This window comes from Mchenga conophoros, linkage group LG2, assembly GCF_057382185.1.
Source record: "Mchenga conophoros isolate Kocher_MC1m ecotype Shallow Benthic linkage group LG2, M_conophoros_male_GT1.1, whole genome shotgun sequence".
Taxonomy (NCBI): Eukaryota; Metazoa; Chordata; class Actinopteri; order Cichliformes; family Cichlidae; genus Mchenga; species Mchenga conophoros.
In genome coordinates, this window is record NC_140527.1 from 23,000,643 (window position 1) to 23,024,351 (window position 23,709).

Below are 23,709 nucleotides of genomic sequence, written 5' to 3' on the forward strand. Positions count from 1 at the left end.
GCGTGATATCGGTTACGACACCATAGTGTAAACAGCCATGGCTGCACTGCGCAGGCTTATCGTTTCATTCAGCTCCAAAGCAGAGACGTTCACGGCGCAGAAACCGCCTCAAACACCCTCAAAGGCGACTAAAGCGCAGAAACTTATCGCAGCGGGAGCGAGCATCACAGCCGGCGCCGCTTATTATTACTATTACTATTATTACTCCTGCCGCTCGCACGTCGGTAGGCGCCCCGGACTGAAGAGCCACGTCGAGGCTCGACTCATGCATCTGGCGCTGCCATCAGTTTCCGCCACCGATAAGGTACGATAAAGTAAGCAGCGGCTGCTGTATGGCGACAACATTCAGCTCACTCCAACACACACACACACACACACACACACACACACACACACACACACACACACACACACACACACACACAGAGGAAAGAAATTAAAAATACTCTCAGTTTATCTTCAATGAACAGCAGCAACCTGAACCCCAGCACGTGATCACCAAGACAGCCTCGTGCACGTGAAGTGACAGTTATAATTATATGTCGTTACCATAAGGAGCTATCCGCGACCTTTGGTGCTGAAATGGCAAAAAAAAAAGTGGTCAAAAGGCGTCCCAGATCGCGTGGCCACCATGACTGAAGGTTTTGCCTGATTGGCTTACAGCCTATGGGCCAAGACTGAACATTTAATGTTGTGTACGCACTGCTGTGTAGATTTAAGTGGTGGACAACATAAGAGGAACACCTGACTGCATTTGTAACCAGATACTGTGCTGCAGTGTATTTGTTAATATCAGAATTTGTTCTGTGTGGTGTTTTCTAAAATACTTTTCTATAATTTACTATTTTAGCATTTTGTAAGTGGTCTGAATGACTTGTAGTATGACGATATATACTGCAGTATACTTCCTCTATCTATACTCTCACGGATCAGTTTGTCAGATGCACCGTCCTATTACCAGGTTTCACTCTTTTACCTTCACAGCTGCTTTAATTCTTCGTTTCATAAATGCAACAAGGTGGTGGAAACACTCTTCTGAGGTTCTGGTCAATGTTGACTTGACAGCATCACATAGTTGCTGCTGATGTGTCGGCTTCACTTCCACGATAGGAGTCTCCTGTATCAGCACATCCCAAAGGTGCTCTGTTTGACTGAGATCCGGTGACTGTGGAGGCCATTTGAGTGCAGTGAACTCACTGTCATGTTCAAGAGGTCAAGACTGTGATAATAAGGGGATGAGTATAATCGATACAATACTCAGGTAGGCTATAGTGTTTAAATGATACTTAGTTGTTACTAACAAGCCCCAAGAGTGCCAAGAAAATATGCCCTGCACCATCACACACCACCACCAGCCTAAACTGTCGATACAAGGCAGGATGGATCATGCTTTCATGTTGTTTCTGCCAAATTGTGGCCCTACTATCCAAATGTCTCTTGAGAAATTGAGACTCATTAGACTAGGAGTCTTTTTCCCCAACCTTCTCTTGTTCAGTTTTGGTGAGCTGGTGTGAATTATAGCCTCTGTTCTTCTGCTGCTGTAGCCCATCTGTTTCAAACTTAGACGTGTTGTGCATTCAGAGATGCTCTTCAGCATACCTTGGTTGTGTTGAGTTACTGTTGCCTTCCTATCAGCCTGAAGCAATCTGGCCATTCTCCCCTGACCTCTGGCATCAACATGGCATTTTTGCCCAGAGAATTGCTGCTCACTGGATATTTTCTCTTTTTTAGACCACTCGCTGTAAACCCTAGAGACGGCTGTGTGAGAAAATCCCAATCTGGCATTAAAAACCATGCCATGTTCAAAGTCACTTAAAAAAAAATCACATTTCTTCCCCATTCTGGTGGTCAGTTTCGACTCCATCAGGTTTTCTTCACTGCATCTATGTGCTTAAATGCATTGAGTTGCTTCCATGTGATTGGCTGATAAGATATTTGTGTTTAAAAGAACTTGGACAGGTGTATCTAATAAAGTGGCCAGTAAGTGATCATCTTATCTAAACAGGACTGGATGTTATTTTAAAATATTATGTTTTCTTTGTAAATGAAACCTTTGTGGTGATTTTGCTTTTCAGGCGCAACATTGCCTTCTTTCAAAAAGCAAGGACAATTCATGGCATCTGAGCAGCTGTAAACCAGAACAACACACAAAGGAGTCATTTTAATTCTTTAAAGCTTCTTTAAAACATGAAGTAATTGCCAGAAAATTAAATCCTTTTTGTGAACCTTCTGATAAAAAAATTAAATATTAATTTGCATGTATGAGTTTTAATTTGTGTCATATTTGCTACATCAGGGGGAGTCACACTGATGATGTAGAAATCTAAAAACCCCCAAATTCATGTATCAAATATTGGCTTTAAAGGATTAAAACACACTGGAAAGTATACAGTATTTAGTAGCATTTAGACAAAGAGGACAACTGCAAAAAATAAATAAATAGATAAATTAAAATCCAAAGAAACAAGTAATTGCTGTCACTTCAGCAGATTTTTAAATGTTTCTGATTCAGGTCTCCCCCTGTTTATACCCATTCTTTTCAGCACCAATTATAAGCTTCATACACAGACTTTTGCAGCCTGGTTCTAATTGTTTAACCTGTGTGCATTGTGTCCTATTACACAGCACCGCAGAAATGTGTCGACAATGCTAACAAGGTTTTTACAGATCATTGGGGGATGTAAACAAACTCGTAAACCATGTGTGATGTGCTCGCTTGGCTCCACGCAGCGAAAAGATTGCTTCTTTGATATCTGTGGCTAGGAGGGAGGTAAGCTCAACTGGTGTCCACATAAAGGGGGGATCCAGGGACACAGGAAACTGGACACCAGAGTTTGGCGGACATGCTGATATTTGATGAGAGGCGGGGGTGGTTAGAGGGGGTTTAATGGTTAAGCAGAGGGGGGCACGCATTCCCCGGGTGTTTGCTCTGTGCCCAGTGGACCTGGCGGTGTGCCACCTGACAGAGAGATCCACTCTGTCTTCACCAGTCCGGCCTTCTGATCTGCCTGGGTTTGAGCAGTTGTAGGGACATTATCTGCTGTGCAGGGATGAAAAATAAGGCTGACATAACATGCGCCCCATTACCGAATTAAAGCATGGGCTTCTTTGTTGTGCCATGTGAGCGAGGCTTTTCGTGACAGAAAAAGCTTCCATGGATTTCATAAGAAGCATCTTTCAGACACTGTAATCACTGATATGATTTGCAGTATTTCATGGCGCATGTGTGTCTGTGTGTGCTTGCAGACAAGGACCTACGGTCTGGATGATGGAGATGCCTACATGTCCTCCTATGAAAACAGATTTCGTCTGTTCAGTTCGGTGGAGTACGAGGGACAGCTCTACATGACTCCGCTGAACTTCATCGAGTCGGTCACTCTGAGCGAACCAAAGAGTGAGTCAGCTCCTGACAGCCAGCTCACAACACAGTGCCACATGTGCTTTGAAAGGAATGAAGGAATGAGTGTTGGTGCTCGGGTCAAATGGTTAGCCAGTCAATTAATCTCTTACTTATTCTACTTTATAAAATGCCAGGATTAGCTTGAAGATTTCACTGTGGCCTTTGGGGCTATAAAGAGTGTGTTTTCCTCCTTTTTTTCACTACACGGTCAAACAATTCATAAACTGCTTTTAAATCTTTGCCCTTTATTGAGCCAATAGGACCTTTGGAGACCTTAGAACAAGAAACTGACAGTAAAAAACCTTTTTTCAGTTCACCTATGTGTATTGCTTTAGCACATTGAAATAAATGGTAAAATTGAGTTTTGGTTCTTTTCTTACAGCTCAGTAAATAAAGCCACAATGTAAAATTCAATTCAGCTTATTTTATCTATATAAAATCAATTAAACCTCTTTATATTTTAAGGTAAAGACCCTAAAATAAATCAAAGCAAACAGAGAAAACCCCAACAATCACACGACCCCCTGTGAGCAAGCACTTTGGTGACAGTGGGAAGGAAAAACTCCCTTTTAACAGGAAGAAACCTTCAGCAGAACCAGGCTCAGGGAGGGGCGGGGCCATCTGCTGTGCCTTGTTTATAATAAACAAGCATTTTATAAAATAATCAGACATACCAGGTTCAAATCTAGGGCGCGGGTGCTCATTCCATGGAAGAATCAGCTGTTTTTCTTTTTCTTCTTTTGTAAAATAACTTTAGTATACTTAACAAAGCCACACGAAATTGTACCTTCCTGTTATGAAAACTGTTCACGGTTACAGGCCCTTGAAGCACATTTAAGTTGGCTGAAATATTTTAGCTTTTTAATTCACGTTATTCAGCCAACATTTTTGAGTCCTCAGAGCCTCTTGAATACACATCCAGGAGAGCATGATGGACAGCAAGAAATGGTGTATCCTCCCAAGCCAACCCAGCATGCTTCCACCCACACCTCATCAGGTGTTTAATTAAGCCCATGCAACACCCAAACAGTCCACCATCATCAGTGCGAGGACAGTTTGGGCTGCAGAGGGACGTAACACTTTACTTGACTGTCGTCTCTTTATCTCACGGTTTTGCGTTCCACCTTTATCAATAATCTTGTTAATTATTTTCATACTAATATAGCTTTTAGTGGCAATTGACTGCTACCTGGAGCCTCAGGTTAGGGTTGGACCAACATTTAGCACCTGTAACTATGCTGTATTGTGTCTCGCAGGGGTTCATATCGGAAAGTGCCATTCCAGAAATCAGACTTTTCAGGAGTCAGGAACTTCGGCAAAGGAATCTCATTTAGTTTCTCTGGTTAAGACTGCAGGATGTGTGTAAAATATGGAGTTTTGAATTCAGCATCTTTTTTTTCTCCTTGGCTGATCACAAAGACAGGGTGGGGACAAGTCCTTATCATTTACTGGGATGCTAATTTTACAGTGAAACGCAGGCTCTTGAGTTCAGTGGCATCCTAAAAGCAGGCGATAATGCTTCTGGTGAGATTACATTTGTTGTATTAAAGATTTATCTGACTTTGATTTATTTAAAGATGTCTCTGTCATCCGTGCACGAGGACCTGGTCTACCATTTACTTCACAAACACAGCAGATGCCGCATGGCCTCCGTGAGCTTTGTTGTTCTGCGAATGAATTAACTGCTTTTGTCAGCTGCCATTTGCTTAATTACATGTCCGTCATGTTACCAGATAAATCTCCACTCCTTCATCCGATTGTTTTCAGTTACGCAATGATTTAATAGCAGTTTTAAAAAAAGCAACAAAAAAAAAACCCCCCAGGGTGTTGTTTTCCGGAATATCCTTGTTGCTGAGGGCCTGCGAAGTATCATCGGACAATTAGACACAGCTCTAAGTGCTTTCAGTCATAACACCTGCATAAAGATAGACATCTTTACCAGCAACCTTACTTTTATGGCTCATTTATGTGGTAACAAAGTCACAGGGACCCACAGAGACCAAACAACTTAGCACGGATACCATAAATGTAATGATAAGGCAGTCTTGACTTACTGTGATTGATTGTAACATCAGGTGTGTGGCCTCTATCGCTGCATCTAATGATGAAGGTAAACAGGAGGCAGAAAGGTAGTGGCACGCTATTTGTTATTGTTGTGAAGCTGCTTAGTGTTAATTGTGTGGCTGTAATAAAGCCATGCTTTTCTGTTCAGTGCTGCCATACATAAGATCTGCAGGATCGTTATTCCAGACAGAGGCTTTAAAATGTGTCGGTGGAGGGTTAATGTCAATGTTATCGACACAGTTTCCCAGTCAGGTGTTTTTATGATGTGTTCTGCTTATCTTCTGCTTTATTGGCCCCTGGAATGTGCTCATGGAAACACACAGCGTATATTTCTGTCCCTGTAAACATTTGTTTTCACTCGTGCTTCCCAGTCCTGTACTTTTGACTCAACTAACTGTTGGCCTTGTTTCGTTTAGGTAGGAGAGTCTGCAAGTCCCTTACGAAAAAGGTGAGTTTTCCCGTCATTTGTAGCCCTTGATGCTGCTTCACAGAGCCTCCTTATCTGTGTAAAATCCTCTCAAATTACTGTAACACCAGCAAATACATCACACTGAAGGGCTAAGAAATGAATGTGAGATCAGGGATTTTCTTCTGTTCTCGCAGGAATTAGACAAGATGCTGGCTGATACCCCACCTGTTTGGAAAGGATCATCTAATTTGTTTAGAAATATCCGTGAACGAGGTAAAGAACCCACTCTCTGTGTTCCTGCTGTACACATAAATCCTTTGTGAGATTTTATTTTTTAAGGCCCTCCCATGTCTCGTTCAGTGCGTGCTCTGTTGTCCATGTGCCAATCTGGAGCAGAAAGCGTGGGTCGTAGTTTCTATCTTATCTTTCCATCAGTCTGCTAACATGTCATAGATATATTTTTAGATAACCTTTTCTTGAAGGAATGGCTCATTGATGGTACAGTACACACAACAAGGCTTGTTTGTGTCTGTAGTAAAATGCTTCAAAGGTGAAGTTATTGGAAGCTCATAAATTACATAATTATGACTGTAAGCAGCCTGTGACAAGCATCCTTGAAAAAAAAAAGCACTTAAAAATGCTACAAATGTTAGGAAAAGATTCATAAATCTGGCGACATAGAAGAGACTAAAACTCAAGTCAAACTAATATAATACTAGAACTTAACGTTATCTCAATATATAAGCAAAGAAAATACAAAATAACAGAAAAATGCTGGGTCACAGACCCAACCTCCAAAAAACACAAGTACATAAATTATTTGTTTGGTTCAATTTAATTCAGTTTTATTTATACAGCACCAAATCACAACAACGGTCACTCCAAGGCGCTTTGTATTGTAAGGTAGACTCTACAATAATATATGCAGAGGAGAAACCCAACAATTGTTTGACTCCCTATGAGCAAGCACTTAGGCGACAGTGGGAAGGAAAAACTCTTTTAACAGGAAGAAACCTCCAACAGAACCAGGCTCAGGGAGGGGCGGGGCCATCTGCTGTGATTGGTTGGGGTGAGAGAAAGAAAACAGGATATAAAACATGCTGTGGAAGTGAGCCAGAGATTAACAACATGATTCAATGCAGAGAGGTCATGTATATATAAGGTTTTATATATATACAAGTAAATATACAGTACTTTGCCAAAGTCTTGATCCACAGGTTATTTCTTTATATTTTGCTTCCAAGGAGCCAGACTTTCTTCTAATTTTGTTTTTTTTAAAGTGGTCATGAGCAACAGTTCTCTTTCGTGTTTTTCTTTGGACACTGGGCGCCTTTATTAGCTGAAAACTTGGAAGATTTTGGCATGGTGCGCATTGTATCCATAAAATAAAAGGAAACTTGAGAAGTGGATGAAAAAATACCCAGGCTTAAAAACTAACTTCAGCAGTTGATTAGTATGTGAAAAGTCATGTCTTTAATAAACTGAGACAAAACCTGAGAAATGCATCTGACCCTTTAGCTGATCCATCTACTGTTCACTGAAACCTCATCAGAAATGGTCTCAGTGGCTGTCAAGAAGCCGTTCTTAAGGAAGGGAAACGGGGACAAAAGGCTGACGTACGTATGCCGAATGACACAAGAACTGGACTGATTTGAATGTTTTGGAGAGAGAGAGGTACAACAGTAAATGTCTACAGCCAACTGTAAAACACGGTGGAGGCCCTGTCATGGTTTGAGGTGCTTTCAGCCAGTGGTGTTGGGAATCTTGTCAAAACAACCTATGATGGCCTATCAGCAAGCACTTGGTGACAGTGGGAAGGAAAAACTCCCTTTTAACTCCAGCAGAACCAGACTCAGGGAGGGGCAGCCATCTGCTGACTGGTTGGATGTGAGGGGAGTAAGACAGGACAAAAGACACACTGGGGATACTCCCAACACAGTAAAACCATACCTGGATAGACAAACACACTATCAGTGACGGACTGGCCTCCCCGGAGCCCGGACTGCAACATTATTGAAGCAGTGTGGGACCATCTTTACAGAGCCTGGAACAGAAGGTAGCCGACATCCAAAGAAGAGCTTTGAATGTTTCAGAGCTCTTCCTGAAGACTACTTAAAGAATTGAAAAGAAAGCTGCCTAAGAGAGTTCAGTCTGCACTGAAGAATAAAGGTGATCATACAAATATTCACTTTTAAGCTCGTTAGAATTGTACAAACTCTCTTTTCGCCTTTTATACTATATTTCCCTGTATGTTTGCACGTTTCAATAAATATTCCCATTTTGCTCATAAAATATAAAGAAAGGACAGGTTGCTGAAGAATGTATTACATTTCAGACAGAGCGTCACAAATACGAAGGAGAAAAGGCAACCAAGACAGATTTTCCCTAAGTTTTGGTAAATGACCTGTATTTGTAGAGCGCTTTTACTAGTCCCCTAGGGACCCCAAAGCACTCTACACATCCAGTCATCCACACACACATTCACACACTGGTGGAGGCAAGCTACAGTTGTAGCCACAGCTGCCCTGGGGCAGACTGACAGAAGCGAGGCTGCCATATCGCGCCATCGGCCCTTCTGGCCAACACCAGTAGGCGGTGAAGTGTGTTGCCCAAGGACACAACGACCGAGCCGGGGCTCGAACCGGCAACCTTCCGATTACAAGGCGAACTCCCAACACTTGAGCCATGATCGCCCTCTACTTTTAATTACAGTATGCAAAACACACAGTGGGATCCTTCACTTGTAAACCACTACACTATGAGCCACTATGCTCATTATACCATGCACAATTAAAAAGCTAAAACATGAAGAAGGTTAGAGCTTTTAAAATGTTCTGGTGTCACCTACTCAAGTGTAGTGATTTCTTGTTGGTGGCATAAATTATCGAATTTATGTGCTAAGTTTTTACATTGACAGCTCAACTGAAATCTGTCACTTTGCACTCGGCAACATTGTGACTTCCCAGTCTTCACCGTGTGCACCGTGCAGGCTCCTGAGGCCCGTAAACCGTACACATGAACACTGCACTCTGCACGTCTTTAGCCTATATGTGCTGAAAACAGCAGACTGTGAAACTGCCGCAAACCTGAGGTCTTCGTGAGATCACACGAAGCCCAACTGAAGTTGTCGGTGTGACTCAAAGTCCCCTTTTAATGTTTCCACCTGGGCCTTCAAACTCTGAGCGCAGCAGGTCAGACGTGGCAGTGGAGCATCAGATCTCACTGTTCTGCTCTCCTCCTGTGTTGCTTTAGCTAAGTGCCAATGCTGGGATTTGGAGCTTTTAATCCTGCTGTTAAACGTTGCAGCTTTGTCAGTGAAAAAAGGACTAGATTGATCTGTGAACAAAGCGTTGCTTTTGAGAATGAGGGAGCTGTTTGAAACCAGCTGTGTCGAGACATGTCCCACTGGCCACCCCCCTGATCACCACGGACATGATGAAGCCTAAGAATGGCATTGGATTACATCTCCGGGACTGCCACTCTGTATGAAGTGTTTTTGTGGAATTCTTTGTATTGTCTAACAACATCTACTTGAGCTCAGAGGCTGAGCTTGAAGGGAGAAGGGGGGTCTCCCTCCACGAGTGAAGGTGTGTGGTATTGGTGAGACATGGCAGGAATCTTAAAAGTTTTTTTCCCTGTCTTCAAGCTGTTTAAGCTTTAAAAGCTTTGAAGGTAGAGATCTGTTGTCATTATAGGGTCATACCTGCCAAACTGAGAGAGCTGGGTGCTTTGTTTTAGAATATTTTTCGATGATTTTATGGCTGATCCCATGCACAACTGATGATCTTCTCCCACCTTAGTTTGTGCATTTGCAAAATGCTTCCAGCTCCAAGGAGAAGCATAAGACGGTAATAACTAAATCTTTCCTGACTAGTTGGGTTTTATTCCTCGAGTGTTCCTCTTTCTGAAGATATCTCCCTGCAGCAAACCTCGTACCTGAATTCTTTTCCCATAACATCCAGAGCAGTCACCCAGAACTATCTTACCTCGATTCTCGATCTTCCTGAGCAAACAAAAGCTTGGGAATGCTTTCAGAGGCAGGAGGGAGAAGCCTCCTTAGTTGGTTGAGATGTCTCCTGACACTTACTCTTCTCTTTACCGTGTCACACAACAAAGGGGGCTGAAGGATGCGACACAAAGCCCAAATCGGCTATTCTCAATCAGTGACAGATCACTCGAGAATGTATTACACCTTGTTACCCAAACACGATCAGAAAGCCACGGGCCTTAAATTTGTTTGGGTTTGTGTCCAGATAGGTCAGCTCAGTTGTAAAGTTGGTGTTTGTGTGAGGGGAACACCAAGCATGAAGTAAAAGGCACCTTTTAAGATGTTATCGCCAAGCACGAGGAGATTACCTGTGTCTGAAGGCGTGCTCTGTTTCTTTGGATGGATTGTTCATCTCGGCATCATGACTTTGAACATCTGCAAACACCTTGAGCTACCTGGTTAAGTCATTTGATGCCATTTTGAGGGTGAAAAGGAACATTTAGGTTTTTGTTTCTTGTTTTGACTCTTTTCTTTTTTTTGTCTTTGTTCTAGGTGTCATCAGTTATACAGAGTACCTCTTCCTGCTCTGCATTTTAACAAGTCAGCATACCTTTGAACTGATTTACTCTGTTATCTTTAAAATTTATATTTTAAAAAAGCAATATAAAGACGCCTGTCTGACGTAAATCCATTGTGTTTGCTTCTAGAGCCCCATGCAGGCTTCAGGATTGCTTTCAACATGTTTGACGCAGATGGAAATGAAATGGTGGACAAAAGGGAGTTCTTGGTGGTATGGAAATCACCATTATTTATCAGATTTAATCACATGGATTTGATGTTTAATATATGGTATGTTCTATCCTAGCTGGAAGAAATTTTCCGTAAGAAGAAGGACAGAAAAGACATTACTGAAGATATGCAAAGACAGGACCAGCAAGTATGAGCTTAAATCCTTTTTTAGTGGCTCTAATGGTTTTTTTCATCAGCCTGGATTCACCAGAAAAGGCCTGAAAAGCATGCTGCATGCCGTCTGCACAAGCAACACTGTGACAAAGTTTGCAACTTATCATATAGGAACTATTGGAGGTCTGGATCTGTTTTTTTATGCGCTTATCAGAAAAGCAATGAGGCTTGCTGTGGGGTTAATTTAACACCTTTTCCTGTCTCTGTGCACACACTGGACACAGTCTATTGATATCTTGCAAATCATCAGCCCAGATGGCAGCCCCTCCCTGAGTGTGTTTCCGACTGAGGTCTCTTCCTGTTAAAAGGGAGTTTTTCCTTCCCGCTGTCACAGAATACTTACTCATGTTGGTGGTTGGGGTAGTAATCTGATTGTTGCAGTTTTTTCTCTATTAATGTAGTGTCTTTACCTTACAATATAAAGGGCCTTGAGGTGCTAGTGAACTAAACTAATAGCTCAGTATTCAAGATGTGCTCATTTCTGGCTCCACACTGAAGCCCACTTTGAAGGACTTAGCCAGTGGGTGAAGTCACATTTTTGACATCTCTCTCTGACATACAATCTATGGCAACAACATGCAACAAGGTGGTAATTCAGTGTGTCACAAAAGCTGTTCTGAGGAAACGATAGATGCCACCACTAATTTGCCTCAAGCTAAGCTATTTTTATTTAAACTGAACACGATAATGAGCTGGAGAGTTATACGCTAACGGTAGAGATAAAACTGAATGCCAAACAAGTATAGCAACAAACAGCAGCCACCGGTTTGAGTTGCAACACTAGAAAAGTGTTGCTAGCATTACTTAAGTTGGCCATTTTAACAGGGAGTTTACTGTTAATGACCTCATATGGCCGTTGAGGAACTGCAGTTTTCATTCCTTCATTATTCAGTGCATTTTCGCGCTTTGACCACAAACTGGGAATTGGTGTGAACTGACAGAGCTGAAACAAAACATAATTTTTATATATTTAGCTATTTTTTATGGGCTACAACAGCTTCTTTTTAACTGTTTCCAACTAAGAAAAAAAGAGCTTTTAGAAATCCAACGAATGCTGCCCCCTTAGAGCAGAACATAGTTTGCAGCTAAAGAGCCATATTGTCCCTGAGGAGGTGGTGGAGGCCAAAATCAGAGCTGAAAGGAGAATGAATGATTGATTTACATTCAGAAACCTCCAATGAAATGTTGTCAGTCTTCTTCTCATATGAACTTAATAAGCTGGTGAGACGGCATGTTTACTGCCTGCTCTGTTTCCCGCATTAGTGCCAAAAAAAGAAAAGAAGTAATGCAGATTTAAAGACATCAGTCTGAATCTCAACATTGAGGTCAGATCAGACTGTGTGGGTCTGTGCTCGCTTGAGACACTTGCAGTAATCCTAGAGAGAAAACTCGCTGCACAGAGGTGACGGTGGTCATACAGGGTAAAACATGCCTAAGGCTTTCATCTTTTTGGAGTTGTCTTACACTGCATGCAGGTGGATGTAAACAGGGCGAGCTCAATAGAGCGATAAGAGCGACTCTTTGAGGTCTTATCTCATAAGAACGCAGCATAGAGGAGCTTATTCTGCTGGGACAAACGTTAGCATCTCTGGACGGCCTTGAATTAAAATTGCGCCCGTATAACTATCAAAAAGATCATTAGAATGGATTCTCTAGATCAGGATGGGCTGGCTGTGCATGCGTTTATAAGGCTTAACAGTAATTTGGGACCATTGTCAGATACGCTGTCTCGACTTGATGTCTTTTCCAGCTGTCTTCCTGTTTTAAAATACATTGTGAATTATAAGCTCTGCACTAATTCACCTGTCGTCTTTTTTCTTTTGCATTTCAGAGCCTGCAGCTTTACGGAAATCACAAATCCCAGGCTCGCAGCGTATGTAGCCTGTAAACGGTGCCTCTTCTTGCACGCTTTCTGGAATGTGGTCTCCTTAACCTGAGTTATCATAGGAAATATACATGTTTCTGAGGGGCTGACACCACCCGTATTTGTCCGAGATAACCTCACTTCACATTCAGTGAAATCCGAAATACCTCACTCTGTGCTTTAGAATTATCTCATATTTGTGTGTGTGGCAAAAGCAGGAGGGGTGCAGCTCAGATGATTTATGTACTCGCCTTTTGTCAGTGTTGGGCAAGAGATTTCACTTCAAAAAGCTCTTACCTGAAGACTGACACCGCTTTTGCTCGGACCCACATGTTTTATTTTTACAGTTTCTTGAGGAGTGGTATTTAGGCTCAGGTTACCTTTAGAGATGGGTTTGACCATGAAGATGCCAGTCAGACGGGAGCAGCAGAAACACTGTGAAAGCCGCTCTGCAAACACATAGGAGAGCCTGCAGCTAACTCAGAGCGCTGTTTGAACACTTTACCTGTAGGTGTGTCTTCTTCTTCTTTCTTTTTTGTGTGTTTTGATTCCCTCTGCTTTACTGTAGGTGTCTTTCCTGCACAGAGTTCAAAAGTCAAACCTTTTCAATAAGACATAACAGGCACGTCTTGAGTGCTGCGGTTGGGCTTTCCCCAGCATATTCTAATTACAAGTGTTTCAGAGTCTTTTCATGGGATGAGATGGGAACAGCGGCCAGCATTAAAGAGCTGTTCCGTAATTAGCTGCGGGATCATGCCGTACATCTCCCTCTCTGCTAAGAAGCACTGAGGCGTAGACGAGGAGCTGTTTTATCAGCTGTCTCGCTTTCTCCCTCGGGCCTGAGAGATGAAAAAAAGAACTGAATAAGATAAATAAATATTATGAAATGAAGCAAGCCACACTTAAGAACACGTGTCAGCAGCAGCTGGCTGCTTCTGGTTGGTTTTTGCAATACTTTTGTTTTTCAGGGAGGTGATGTCGGGACTTGAGAGGCCTTGAGGCTCAAGAAACGATGGGTTGAAATAATAAACAATGAGAATGAGAGGGGACCAACATCTTTTGTTTCATAAGTGGGAGTTACATTTGTTTTTCTTCACTAAACAGAAGACTGGTTTCCTGTGATCTTTTTTTTCTTTTTTTTTATTGCACATCAGTAAGGAGAAAATGTTTTCTGGAGCAGCTGTAGTCGCTCCGCGGCAGCTGGGAAGGCTAAGGAAGAAGTGTAAACTGTAATAATGGTAATTATCCGTTAATCAAAGATCTAAGCCGCCCGAGCTCGTTGAGAAAAATACAGCAGAGTGGCTTCCAGTAAGCATCGAGCAGTGGATGTGACGTGGGGCAAAAAAACACTACAGTTCTGGAGATGGAAGGTGTTTGATTGCCTGCATTTACTTTGCAGTGTAGCATCAAACGATGACATATTGTCGGATTCAGTTTCAGCGCTGACCCGGCATGAATCCTCCTCCAGGTCTTACACCTCGCATGCTTTGGACATGTGTTAGCCACGTTGGCTCGACATCCCTGCCAAGAGGCTGCATGCATCGCTGCAGCGCAGGCTCATGTCAGGGCCGATCAGCCTCTCGGATACGCAGGTGTCAGCCCCGCGCTGTTTCTGCATGTGTCTGTCCCCGTTGTCTCTGTGGGTATTCAGCTCACCTGTCTGTCTGTCTTTTTTTTGTATGCCTGCCCAGTTCTCTATCTCGCTCTGTTTCCTCGATCCTCCCGCCTGTAACGCCGTGTACCGTCTGAGTCTGTTCATCCACCTTCCATTCCCCTTCTCTTGGTGACACGAACCAGATGTGTTATGTCTTCTAACAGCTGTGCTTCGATTGCTACCACAGGTTCTAAAAAAAGACGGTCAGCATGTGGCTGCCCGAGGCATGTGGGATGTTCTCAGACGTGGCACGAGTCAAGTTCTGTTTTCTGATCTCACCGAGGTAGCCGGGCACTTTTTTTTAGCTGTTTTGCTAAATAATCACAAAAACGATGCTGTGCATGATCCTCAGTTTCCTGATGCTTCTGCTGGAATCTGACAATAATGTGTTAGGGAGCACAGCGCTCTCCACTTACGCATCTGTCTAATCAGTGGTGTGAATTTTTTAAATGGCGCGTCGACAGGAAGAAGCGTGGCATGGCTGATGGTTCTGTTGCATGGCACACGTTTGTTAAAAAGGAGAATTAATTAATTCTGAGTCGAGCTGAATCTGGAACATTCAAAAGCTGAACCTGACAGCTGGATGGGAAGTTTTGTTGAAACTTTGTTTCTGCTTTAATGGTTGCAGTAATCAGTGGGATTTGTTGCATTGTGTGGTTTTGCAGTCTGTAGCTAAATCTGTGTGTTAATGCTGTGAACTTTTGTTCCCTCTCATAGAACGTGGACTTAAAATCGGAGACCACACTCTTGGTGCATTTCTTTGGGAAAAAAGGCAAAGCTGAGTTGAAATTTGAGGATTTTTACAAGTGAGTCGAGAAACCCGTTGCTTGCTCGGTGATTAATGACGATGTCCCTGGAAAAAAAAATCATTATCTGATGCTATTATACGGCCATTAATCATTTTCATACCGTACCGTACTAACCCACCGACAGTTAGTGGTTTTGTTATTGACTATGTTAAGTATTCCTTTGTACCAAGCTTCTGGCGATGGCGTTTCCTGTCAGCAGCTGCCGTCTGTCTCCCTCCTTCAGGTTCATGGACAACCTGCAGACAGAGGTGCTTGAGATAGAGTTCCTCTCCTACTCCAAAGGCATGCCCACCATCGGCGAGGAAGATTTTGCTCAGGTCCTCCTTCGCTACACCAATGTCGAGGATGTTAGCGGGTATCTGGAGAACATGCGTCACAGTATACCAGATGAAAAGGTGCGCTTTTACCTTCAATTTCCCTTTGAACATTACTCAAACAACGAGGTTTAACCTACAGTATAATATAATCCAATACCACCAGTATACTCGCAAAGTATCCCCCTACTTCCTAACAATGAATTTAAGAAGTACATCTGTATTTTCATCATAGCCTGTATGAATGAAAACTCTAATGTCACCCGAAGTTTAAAGTATTGCACCTTTAAAAAATAAAATAAAATACCATATTCATGTGTCCATGCCCTTCATCATACAGCATGATAAAGGCCGTGGTCTTATTCATGCTGTCACAAAACCTTTAACCTTCATTTAGTTGGAAGAGTTGAGTTATATGCATGTCATAGTCAGTACAATTGTTATGAAGGGGTAAATATACGGTGGCCCTGAGAGGTCAAACGCACTGCAGCCTGAGAAAACACCAGCAAAAGCAATGAAAAGCCAACAAAACACCGAAACCGAAACATTGTGTTTTGTGTGCTTTTGCAGCATTTTGTCTATTTGCTTGTGTTTTCTTAAATTGCCTGGCTGCTGTAGACTTAGCTATAATGACCAAATAATTTTTGCAGCAGGTTGTATACATTGTCCCCCCTGATGCCCATGAGTCGGCTTGCTTTTGGAGCCTCAAGTGGCCACACAGGGAAGTGCAGTTTTTGGCAACTGTGCATTGACTTTGTTTTTCTGCAGCAGCAGCCGCAGCTCAGAATTTCTGCATTTCACTGGATTTCACTGTAATTAGCTGCTGAGTATAAGAAAAGAGGGTTGACATTTTTTTGTGCCAAACTTTAGCTTGAAGATGGTTAGTTTAATTCAACTAAGTTTGCACTTAAATATGCATGGGAATGATATCGCCCCTATAGTCCAGTATACTCTCTATCCTAAATGGAAGATATGTGTTGCTGCTAATTGGCAAACTACTACATCAGACAAGATAAGACCTTGTGAAGCCACAAAATATTGTGGCCGTCCTGTTAAATTCCCAAAATGAAAGAATTCCCACTTCTGTGTGGCCCGAATAAAACACAAAGCTTCAAAATTGCTAAACCCCAATAAAAACAACTGCAAAAGTCATAACACTGCATCACTCCAGCAGTCGGAGGGGATTTCCAAAAGCTATGCAGACTTTTCACTAGATGCTCTGTAGAATCACGATTCTTCTACAAAGACAAAGTTTGGATCCTCGCGTGGTGATGTGGGGCTTTAATCCCGAAGTAGTCTGCGAAGATATTGGTTTACATGAACATGGAAGCATTTCACCCATCTCTTCCTTTTAATGCCGCTCTGTGAATTAGCTGTTGAGTGAAACAGCCTCATTTTGGCTTGAATTTGTTTTTCCTCTTGGCACGCTGACCCGCATGAGAAGGTGCCAGCAGCTCCTCAGCCAACTGGAGTAGCCTGTTGCTAGATTTCCATTGATAATCAAGTGGGTCTCATCATTACGCTGAGAGATATTTTATGGCTCTCACATTGTTAAAACAGCAAAGCATCACAGATTAGTCATTACTCCATTTGTTCGGCTGTGTGTGTTGTCTGTTTGGCTGGGCCCCCGGCGAGAGAAGCAGCTAGTAGCTGCAGGATGGTTGAGTGGACATCAATGGGCTCAGTGTTATAGTCATCAGCCAAGCCTGAGATGTTTGGGGATTCATCACTTTTGTTTTTGTTTATTCAAGTATCAGGTTAATCTGCTTTAGAAAAGTCTGCAAACGGCCTGACCTCTTCCCAAAAGCGACGATCCTCCCCCCCTTCCTCACCCACTGCTGACAGCTCAGCGTGTCCATACCGCACAGGGAAAATCCAGCAATGTATACTTTGTCTGTTTGGGTGTGTTATCTATCTGATGACTCCAAGGTCCCACACACACTAAAGGATTCCCCACCAGATGAAAGAAAGCAGATTACACATTGTGTGAATTTTAGCACACGGTGCCGGAGTGTTGACACATGTGTCTTGTTTGCTTTACGTGTCTCGGCGGTATCGTGTCCGTGAATAAAAGCTTTGCCTTTTTTATTTGGTTATTATTCCTGTGCAGGGAATCACTTTTGAGGAGTTTCGGTCCTTCTTCCAATTCCTTAACAACCTGGAGGATTTTACCATCGCCATGCAAATGTACAACTTTGCCAACCGCTCAACTGGGCAAGGTAACGTCTCACATTGTGGATGCATGGACAGAGGGTGCTTTTAAAGTGATTTTAGTTTTATTTTGTGTCTCTGACTTCTTGTTGTCTGTCTCTGACTCATGGGGGAAAACCAAAAACACAACTTCTAAACTTCTATAGAAAGGACCAACCATTTCGTAGTCTACCTGGACTAATTATGAAGAGTTTTAAGTCGAGAAAAATCCATCCATCCATTCTCTTCCGCTTAACCTTTTTCAGGCTTGCGGGAGGACTGAAGCCTATCCCAGCTGTCTCAGGGCGAGAGGCAGGGTACACCCTGGACAGGTCGCCAGTCTGTCGCATGACGTCGAAATCTGTGATATAACTACAGTTTATGATTATTCCAACTCTAATGTTCAATTTCTTTATGTTTGTAAAAAGAGACAAAAAGTGCAGAGTTTAAACGTCTCCTTAGCATCATTACCGTTAACAGATCTGAAAAAAAATGGTACCATCATCTAGCTAGAGCCAGAAAAAGTAAATCCACACCTGAACACTGAATCTACATGTGAGTGTATTAACAGATTACAACTGCTCAAGCAGCCTCCAGTGCAGCAGGTTACCTGCCTGCAGGGATTTGCTCCCATGCAGCTACAGGCAGTTTTGTGAGGCTGGTCAGAGATGATGGGCTCGATGACCTTTGACTCATAGGTGACTTTGACTGAAGTGTTCAGCCTGCGCTTTAGCTGCTCCTGTTTAAAATGTGATTCGATGCTTTGTGTAGAACTCGAGTCTTAAATCCATTCGATTAAAATAGAAGTATATTTATTTGTTGCACAGAGTGTCGTAAATTCCTCCACCAGTCTGAGTTGTGCTCTTCATGAATAAATTAACCGCTCTGACTTTCATTTAAAAGTTGAGAGAGCTTTAATATTTATAATATTGCTCCTTTGACCAACCACAGCATTAGATTCACCAACCTAATATGGTGATGGTGCCACGAAAACAGCTTGGAGCCACTCAGGGCATAAATAAGGTCTTCTGAGGGTGCCTCGTGTCCTTGGTCTGACATATCGCACAGATGCTTAGTTGGACGGAGATCCGGGGAATCATGGAGCGTGGCAGGACTGCAGCAATGTTTAGGTGGATGGTATCAAAGTATGATCCACATAATTGCGAGGATCCAAAGCTTGATACTGATGTTTGATACTGTTAACATTGGTAATACACATGTGATAATGTGTCATCTGCAGAGGAATTTGCCAGAGCGGTGTACGTGGCCACCGGCATCAAACTGACCCCCCACTTAGTCAGCACTGTCTTCAGGATCTTCGATGAGGACCACGACAATAAGCTCAGCCACAGGGAGTTTGTTGGCGTCATGAAGGACCGGCTGCACCGCCGTGCTGGGGTAGGACAGCTGAGGGCTTTTATGCATTATTGATCTATTTTCTGCTTTTTTTTTCTTTAACTCTCTCTGTCAGTGCAAATGGGCTCAAAGGTGAGCACATAAATCAGAGTCAAACAGGAAAATACGGTTTAATTAAGAACTCAAATATGCATGTTTACATTCAGCGATACTAATTTCCTCTACTTGATCAGCTTCTAGTAACAAAATCGTCATGTGTTCTGCTTAATTTTGACTTTAAGTAAAGGCTGATTTTGTGCCATTTTTCTTTAGCTTGCAGTATCCTTAGATACACCACATAGTAATGTTTAAATTACACTCCTGCTGCATTTTGTCACTGAAACACAACTCAAAGAGTTGAGCTTTATATGGCACTATACTGCCATCTAGTGGCTTCTCTTCAAATCAAACTGACTTTCTTTCTCTTTCTTTCCCCTTTCGCACATAATTCACAGGGCGTCCGAGTGGAGGAAAAGTTTGTCTCTTTCAAATCCTGCATGAAGAAGAAGCTTTCAGGCAAATAGGTAAAAGCTTTTTGCACGGTGTCAGCGTTCACTGACGAATGGGACAAAATACAAAGAATTAAAAACTGCACTACAACAGCACACAGTCTTTGGAGATGTGTTTGAAGCCCACGCTGTCCTCGTCGGCAGCATTAAGTTTCACTGTAATATTAACGCCTGAACAACTGCCACCAGATACCGGCTTAGGCCTGCATACATGAGCAGTGAGCAGTGCAGTTTAAAGCTGTATACATGTTTCAAAGGAACCTCGCAGGAGAGGGCATAATAATCTGATCTCTGATTTAAAAAAAAAGGAAGGAAGGAAGGAAGAAAAGGAAGGAAGAAACTAAAGGAAGGAAGGAACAGTGGTGAACCGCTGGCAGGGTCATGGACAGGCAATGCTGACTGATGCAAACGGGGAGTGAAGGCTGGCCCGCATGATCCGATCCAACAGGCGAGCTCATGTAGCTCAAACTGCTGGAAACTTAATGCTGGTTCTGACAGAAAGGTGTCAGAATACACAGAGCATCACAGTTTGTTGTGTATGGAAATGCTTCTATAGGAATAAGGTGAGCTGGTGAAGGCACTGTTAGGTTGTGGGTAATGTCTGCTGGAATGGTTTGAGGAGCACAACAATGAGTTTGAGGTGTTGACTTGGCCTCCAAATTCCCCACATCTCAACTTACAGGACTGAAAGGATCTGTTGCTAACATCCTGGTGCCAGATACCACAGCTAGTGGAGCCCGTGCCTCGATGGGTCAGGGATGTTTTGGCAGCAAAAGGGGCACAAACATGATATTAGGCAGCTGGGCACAGTGTTGTGCTCAATAGGTGTACAGAGCCTGTGCTAAAAATTTACTCTACTAAACTTACATCATACTTCAAAAGACCTTGATTTTTTTTCTTCTCTACATACTTGCAGGACTGCTGCTTCACTGAGCTCCATGACCTTTTTTAAGAGAAGGTTTTTGTTCCTCAGAGGGAAACACTGAATTGTCTTAATGCTCCCTTAATGCGATTTGGTTTCATGGTTACTTTTTTCTCTTCTCTCTGTTTTGTCAGCAGGTGCAGGTCCCAGCACCAGTGCATGTCTTACAGTGTGGATCAGCAGCGTCTCCTCTCTGCGACGACAGAAGGGTTAATGCACACTGCAGCACATTATTGCTCTATCTTAGAAGCTTTGAAATAAACAGGATGTGGCACGAAGAGGATGTGGTCAGCCAAATGGAAGAGGCGTTGTAAGCGGTCAAATGAACACAGTGACCTGCTACTTAACACCCAGCGTTACAGGACTCTGCAAGTCTAACTATATGCTTTTGCTATTTATTGTTGCTGACTTTTATTTATTAATTTAAAAAAGAAAAATCAGGGTTTTCTTATTAATGCTTAAGTATTTTTTTTGGTCACTCGTTCTGTCCTGAGCCTGATATGCCTGCATACTTGGTCCTTTTGTGGTCTCTGCAGCCCCCCTGAACAGATCAGCTTCCCCTCCTCCTCTCGCTCGCCCCCAAAGCTCTGCAGCTAAAACCCTCCAGGATCCTCCAGAGAGGCAGCAGGCCCGAACACACTCACTGTGGCTTTCCCCCCCGTTTGACTACAGGCAGCTAACAGTGTTAATCATTTCTTGGCTGGTGCAGAGAAGTGCTTTCACACCACTTGCAGGGATGACCTCTGTATAAACGTATGCAAAATGCTAAAGCCATATGTTTGTTTCACTCCTGAGCTTTAATATAAATGGAGTTACCGAAACTAAATGTACTGTTCCTTTAACTTCCACTTATTGTAATGAGTTCTTAAGCAATGTCATGCTTTGGGTAGAGCTGTGCTGAGGGAAAAAAAGTTACATGCTTTAATATTAACCAGACTAATGTGTTTGCATTTCAGACTACTCTCTGTTTAAATATTGGAATAGCTGAGCTGCCTCTTTATTTCAGATCAGGCTTTGACTGTTACACCGACATGCACGTCACTCACGTGATCACTGTTTTCACGCCTGTAAGCGAATAAACCGCTCTCGGCCGAGCGTCCTCTCAACAAACTGCTGTTGCTTTCTCCTCTCTGTGATTACAGTGGACTGGTGGCAGCACCACACTAGATAAAATTAGCTGTTTTAATCTCAACCTGAAGGCAAATCATTAACAGTATTAATCATTGGGAACTTGGGGCTGTGTGGGTGTTCAAGACTCTAATCAGGGGCTTTTTTTAATCTTTGAATGATTAATTCAGCTCTAATCCTGCACTTACTGAAGTTACATGAAAGGTAGTGTCATTTCAGTGATCACACATTCATTCTTAGCTATTCAACTGTACTTTGCATTCCAGCTTGTTTTGATGAGGGCTTCACTTTTCCTTCACTTTCATGTGAGCAATCAAGTTCATATAAACAGATATTGTGCCATCTGAAAATGTCTGTTTAGTGGTGCTTCAGCAACTTCAAAGAACTGCACCAAGTTGAGAGACTATAAACATTAAAGAATTCCACATTCCACAGGCTGAGGAGCATCACTTATCCAAGTGTATTAGTCTGAATCCATGTGGAAATGTAACCGACGCCTGCTGTTGTGTCACGTTGTGGCTTCACTGAAAGCTTCAGGTCATCTGCGCTGCCCTCCAGCGCCATCTCTTCAATCAGTTTAATTTCCCTCCATTTAACTGGGCTGTACTTCCCAAAGTAACACACATTCATAAGGATATTTTCACTTTATCGTCAGATAAAACCTTACATCAGCTATTCTCATGTAAACTCACGTATTCATGATCACAATTAATTAAGCTTTGCACAACAGGGCTCTCAATAATGTGCATAGCAAATAATAATAATACACATGTGTAATATATTAATTAGTAAAATAAATACTTTTGAAAACTGGTCAAAAAGTGAGCCATAATGATCTGGATTGATTGACTTGATTGATTTTGGTCCGTGTACCCAAACACTGTGAGGCACACGAGGGGAGAGTCCATAGAATGAGCACAAGACCTGTAAGTGCTTATTGTTCTATTATTTATTCTATTATAGTTATATTTATAATTATGATTCATTTGTGGCCCACATTAAGTGTAGGTTGAAGTCCTTTCTGAAGAAATTTAAATACATTTTCTGTCCTTTGGTACATTTTACACGCATCAATTTGCAACGTTTGTAAAGTTCAACACATAAATTAGGGGATAACCAGCTTATACTGAAATATAATACAGCGAAGCTCCCAGTGATTCTGTGGTGCTTTCAAATAATTATTTTCATTGTTTATCATACTGTGTTATCTTTGCTGAGTCTTTCGCACTGTCCTTTTTTCTGTTTGCTAACTTCCTCTTCTTACATTACTCTATGAGTGCAGGCTGTATTATAGAGCATCCTGACTGGGTATGCCGTTGGGATGCAAGATGTTACTGTGCAGAGTTTTGGCGTGCTCTCTCTCAGTCTTCACTCCGAAGATTAAGAAGCTTTAGACCTGCAAAGGTTTGTGGTGTCATGCCCTGGCCCTAACCATGCAACATCAACTTTTGAAAAGACATGGCTGCACAACTTTGCACGTGCCTTCAGGGTTGCCCTTTTTGAATGAAGGAGAAAAAATGTCACAATAACAGCCTGCATCTCAAAGGCATACTGTGTCAGGGTACTCTAAAACAGCCTGCTCCTCTATACTAATGTTTCTTTCAATGTAAGAAGGGGAGGGTTAGGATTCTCTACAACACAGTCTGAAGGGGAAAAATATATGTTCTCCCTTCTAAATAAGAGGCCATGTTAACGCTGTAGCCTACACAACTGGAGCATGTGTTGATATGAAATGAGAAAAGGAGGTTAGAATACAGCCCGCACCCAGGAATGAGTAAATGTAAGGGCAAACACTACATACTATTACATATTAATACTAATATTTATAATCTAATGTGTGCCTATCCCTTTTAAAATACTAAGAAGGTGCTCTTTACTTACATTTTTATGGGATATTTGTTTCTGTTTCCCTTTGAACCTCCAGTTCTTTGCTTTTTTAAAAATCATAAATCACTGTGCAAAATATGGCACACGCTATAGTGTGCAGTCTGCCTGTACAAAGCATCCTGCGGCAGGACTGCGAGAATATTTTGCAGGTGGAGATGCAGTAGAAGCAGCTGGATCGCGCAGACCTCCGCCTCCACTGTCAAGCAATGATTA

General features: G+C 42.4%; 1 protein-coding gene across 3 annotated transcripts; it reads left to right on the top strand.

The window, feature by feature from the left end:
• Positions 1–13: 13 nt before the first annotated feature.
• micu3b (mitochondrial calcium uptake 3b) lies at positions 14–22,298 on the top strand. Of its 3 annotated transcripts, none has more exons than XM_085288809.1 (15): positions 14–304; positions 3,247–3,394; positions 5,881–5,912; positions 6,068–6,146; positions 10,414–10,461; positions 10,569–10,651; positions 10,727–10,798; positions 12,656–12,697; positions 14,530–14,625; positions 15,060–15,148; positions 15,375–15,546; positions 17,576–17,684; positions 18,896–19,053; positions 19,506–19,574; positions 20,619–22,298. In XM_085288809.1, the coding sequence occupies exons 1-14, from the start codon at positions 38–40 to the stop codon at positions 19,572–19,574; spliced, it is 1,464 nt and encodes a 487-aa protein (XP_085144935.1). In that variant the 5' UTR covers positions 14–37; the 3' UTR covers positions 20,619–22,298. The 3 variants fall into 3 exon arrangements, with proteins under 3 accessions (XP_085144935.1, XP_085144926.1, XP_085144943.1); XM_085288800.1 differs by having other exon boundaries at positions 20,616–22,296; XM_085288817.1 differs by lacking the exon at positions 14,530–14,625 and having other exon boundaries at positions 20,616–22,295.
• The last annotated feature ends 1,411 nt before the right edge of the window (positions 22,299–23,709 follow it).